The 4,854-nt window shown below is 40.7% G+C and overlaps 1 protein-coding gene across 1 annotated transcript; it reads left to right on the top strand.

Moving 5' to 3' along the window:
- The first annotated feature begins 264 nt into the window (after positions 1-264).
- FOXL3 (forkhead box L3) lies at positions 265-2,168 on the top strand. The gene is made up of 3 exons (XM_074841392.1): positions 265-396; positions 1,174-1,342; positions 1,686-2,168. The coding sequence occupies exons 1-3, from the start codon at positions 290-292 to the stop codon at positions 2,166-2,168; spliced, it is 759 nt and encodes a 252-aa protein (XP_074697493.1). The 5' UTR covers positions 265-289.
- The last annotated feature ends 2,686 nt before the right edge of the window (positions 2,169-4,854 follow it).

Raw genomic sequence — 4,854 nt, 5'->3', positions numbered from 1 at the left:
CCACCCCATTGGAGGCAACAGCAATAACAATAATAACACCACCACCCCCCCCCCCCCCCCCCGAAAAATAATATCCTAACAGACGGGCTGTCTGGGACGCGAGAATTGCAAAAACAATCCCCACCCCATCACGGAGAGTATGTGTGCACAGAGGAGAGGGAGCGTGAGGAGGGGGGAGAGAGGGAACGAGACAGACAGAGGGGAGGGAAGAAGGGAGGAGGGAGTCCAAGCTCTGAGAAACATCACTCCATCTCTCTCACTCCACAGGAGCTGAGCAAGGAGCAGGACGATGTTTGACAACACGCAGTACCCCTATAACTGCTTTAATTATGATGGGGATGATTATCCTACCTGTAGTTCTGACGAAGAGAAAAAATTCACCAGACCGGCATACAGGTAAGATGAAGTTTTGTCAAGTCCCTCCATCTCTGGGGAGGTTTCTGAGCTCTGGGATGGTGGGATCATAGCTCTTGGGGGAGTGTGGGACCTCTCCCCAGGTATGCACAGTGGGTCTGGCCCTGGTGTAGTCACCACAGCAGGCAGATTTCCCCCCCCTCCATGTCTGAAGTGTTCATGATTTGTTTCCTACCGTGTGGGGTCACAGCAACTCTGGCATGCCGTTGAGCCACCAGATCTCAGATGGTCTCCTCTGACCTCCAGGAGCCCCGGGAGAAGGGGAATGAAATGTGCAGCATTCCAGGAGCTGAATCGGATGCAGATAATCCCCAGTGCAGTGGGAAGATGCGCAGTGTAGTTCAGAGGGGTACCTAAGGTTCTTCCCACGAGCAGGCAAGGTCTCCAGTGACAGAGTCTCTGAGCCTGGTCTGTCTCACTGCAGCCTTCCAGCTCAGGGAAACTTTTTTGATGGGGTTTGAGAGGTGGGTGATCTTTCGTAATCCTCCTGTATCTAAGCACTCTGCGCTGAGTGCCAGGGCAAACAGCCTGGTCGGGACTCAATTGCCTGGAAATAACGCCTGCATATCACCCCAGGGGCTCAGGGCGGAGAGGCAGCAACCACGCTCAGGGCTTATCCCTGGGACGTCTCGGGTCAGGACACAGATCCACGGGGAGAACTTTTGGAAGCAGGATATAAGTACACATGTACTCATGTGGTCCTAAAAACTGAGTATGTGAGTCAGGCAATGGTGTAACAGCAAGTTTTCCTTTTTTCAGCTACATTGCCTTAATTGCAATGGCCATCCAGCAAAGTCCTTCAAATAAAGTCACCCTCTCTGGCATTTATGACTTTATAATGAAGAAATTTCCTTACTACAGATCAAATCAAAGAGCCTGGCAGAACTCCATCCGACATAACTTGTCGCTTAACAGTTGTTTTGTAAAGGTAAGATCAGTAACTATATATTTACATTCACACTGTGCATGGCTTAAAAAAATATATGCAGGAATAATCTCATCACTAGGAAAGAAGGGAAGCAAACAGCTGAGCTGCAGATCACTTAAAATCTGAGTTGACAATTATAAAGAGTATATCCTTGTCTGATGCGTGCTAATAGGTAACAAATTGAAGAGGATGAAGTTTACATCCTATTCATATAATGAAAGAGAATAGGCTTTAAAGTCTTGTCATGTGTGTTTACACCATTCTTGAATGTAAATGAACGCAGATGTTACGCAGCAGCATCTGTAACACATACAAATACTGAACTGCCTTTAAATAAATACAGGTTCCCAGAACAGAAGGGAATGAGAAGGGGAAAGGAAACTATTGGAGCTTTGCGACGGGTTGCGAATCCATGCTGGATCTCTTTGAAAATGGGAATTACAGGCGAAGACGGAGGAGGAGGAACGTGAAAAGGGAACATAAGGAGCAGAGACCAAGCAGAGGGAAAAGTCCTTCATCCCCTGATGTGTCTTCTATGGACTCTGCATTAAACAACATTTCCTCTTCTGAAAGTAAACACGAAAGAATTGAATCAGGCCCAAGACTACTGGAGCCTCGTGGGTTTGTTCCAAACAGCATGACCAACAGGCAGAGCCTAACAAATTCCTCCTTAGCAAAATCGGATTCTGAAATTAAATTCAGCATCGATTACATCCTTTCAGCCCCCGACCCTTTGCCTGTCCTGAGATCTCAATATAATATACAAGACAATACATATCATCTACTGGAGGCCCAGCAAATTAATCTCCAGTTCTGGACAATGTGATGTTATTTATTCATGGTAATGAAGTCTGAGTTACAGTGTATTCAGCAGCCTCATGTCACTGAAAATCAGCCTCCTCTCTCATTTTCTTCCTGAGCAGTACTCAGAAAGGGTTACCGATTCACCAGCTGACACTCTCTCTGCACCCAAAGAACTTTACTAAGATTAAAGCATAAATAACAGTTACCAATATCAGTTTTCACTATGCTGATATTCATGAAATTCTAGCTCTGTTTTCTAAACTGTCTCAGACATCATTTAACACCACAAAGAATTTCCTTTCTCAAGCAGAATCCAACAGAAAAGAGACTTGCTTATCACCCATTGCTTTATTAAAGACAAAGTGAATTTGATTTCACTTTCACTGGTGGAAATTAGGATTAATTCCACTGAAGTATATAGGTCAGAATTTAAGCTGATCTAAAACAGTGTAACTCTGTTGACTTACACTGGCTGAGAATGTAAGGGTGGGGGCTTTGTTTTCTTAAAAGGAATCACAGAAAATCACTCTGTTTTCCCTTGGTTTTTATTTTAACATCATGTTTCAAACTGTCGTGCAGCTTTAATTCATCCTTAATTAGAAAATGTAGTTATTATAAGTGTTTAAAGTATATTTTTGTTGATATTCAGGGCAGAGTTGTTTAAACTGTTGAAGTGAAGTTTTATTCAATATAATTCCAAGAAAGCTAATTGCAAGACTGTTGAACCCTGGTTGACTTTGGTGGGTAATGTGAAAGAGGCATAGGGCCTCTTAATGCCTTGGTTTAAAAAAAAAATAACCCTCTCCCACTTGTACTATCAGAAAGCTTCCTGACATGCTGCAGTAAAGTCCTTGAATTTATTTCATTTAGCAAGTGTGAAGGGAGACCCGGCTTTGCAAGAAGCTGTATCTAGTGTTGACCAAAGCCAGAATTCCACCTACCTGCTTTGAGACAAGTTGTACATTCTTATTAAATAGATTTTTATTGATCCTTCTTGGAAGCAATTACCAAAGTGGTACTTGATATGATTTCAGCAAAGCTGGTGAGATTTATAATTTACAGAAAGCAGTGTTAGATCATGAGCTCCATTTCTGAAGAAATACATTTCATTACCATTTACATACAGTGGGGTATTTCAGGACAGAACCTGATGGACAATGCTGAACTGTAACAAGCATTTAAGAACCTGCTTTTATACAACTTGTTCACGATGAATTGCTTCCCAGTACCTAACAGCAGCATTAGTAAAGACTCCACAAAATCTTGGGTTTGGCTTGACTACTACAATCTTCACTTACTGCAGATAATAGAAAAAAAAGACAAGGATTCTTCTGGTGGTTTTAAGCAATTATATACAGAGATATAAAATTATCTTTGCAACATGAACTAAAGGTAAATGAAGGTATATGAGATAAGATTAAGCAAAATTGTGCTAGAGGTATGCTCAGGCATGACTTGAATTTTTATGCAGAAGCTTTGACATTTCACTAAGTTATTTTACATTGTGTCTAATATATACTGTACATTTATACTATATATTCTTATATATTGTTATTGAGAAAGGGAGCAATATCACTGCACTTAAATGTTGTAAAAATGCATGATGTACGTTGTCATGATGCTGAAACTCCTGCCATATACTTAAAACTTACCATCAGTAGTATTTCGCACTGATTGGTAATAAATGCTCATTTTTTGGAAAACTATAAAACTTGCTGTCTTCAGGCATTTCCATAGCATGCAAAAGTCTTTGCTTCTTCTCCAGAAAAGACAAAATGGAAAATCATGTCAGTTACACCACTGCGTGTCTTCAAAACTTTGAAGGGATTATTTCTTGTGCGCAAATTCTGCCTTCATATAGGAGCTTTCAATTCTCTGTGAATCGATGGGTTTTGTGGGAGATTATCTGAAAGCAAAATTTGACTCTAGACCTGATTGATCTGCTGTTTACATTGATGTTAGAAGAAGAAAACCTCTAGGGTCACTGGGCAGATGGATTCTCATTTGAAGAGGGACAAGAATTTGCTCCTTCAGTATTTATGTTCAGTCGTAAATAGATGTGGGAAGAGCATGCCCTCATTTCGTACTTCAATGTATGCATGCACTCACGTGTAGGTTGGTATGTGTGCACCTCTAGGATCCTACCTACGTTTATATATTGATGCGTTATATGCAGATTTTTTCTTGATTGTTTTAAACATGGCAATGCTGCTGTTAGGCTGATAGTTATAGTACACATCTGCAGTATATTTGAAATATATATTTTTTGCTCTGAAATGTGCAAATATGATTCTTACTATGTGTTCTTTGTTAATGCTGTTAGCAAAAGGTAACTCAATGACAGCAAAAGTTCCTCCTAAGCATACACCTTACCCAGGTGAACACAGTGGATTGCTGAGACCAATCGAGATACAGTTATGGCTACTAAGCCATATGGGAAAGGCAGAAATACACCCAAGTGTTACAGCAGAGATCCAAAACCATTTTCAGTAAGACGAATTAATATTCACAAATAGCCATGTCATTTGCTCACAGTAAAGTGCCTGCTAGGAGAGACTGTCATACTTGAGTTTCCCTAACATATAATCAAAGAAATTTGTGTACAAATAGGTGTTAACATTTGTTTTGCAAAGGATATCAATCATATTTCAAAAAATGAAGGGACATATTTCAATTTACCCAGTATATTATATTCTGAAGACTCCAGA

The sequence above is a fragment of the Strix aluco genome, chromosome 15 (assembly GCF_031877795.1).
Source record: "Strix aluco isolate bStrAlu1 chromosome 15, bStrAlu1.hap1, whole genome shotgun sequence".
Lineage (NCBI taxonomy): Eukaryota > Metazoa > Chordata > Aves > Strigiformes > Strigidae > Strix > Strix aluco.
The sequence above is the reverse complement of the archived record's forward strand: the minus strand, read 5'-3'. Positions and strand labels throughout refer to the sequence as shown.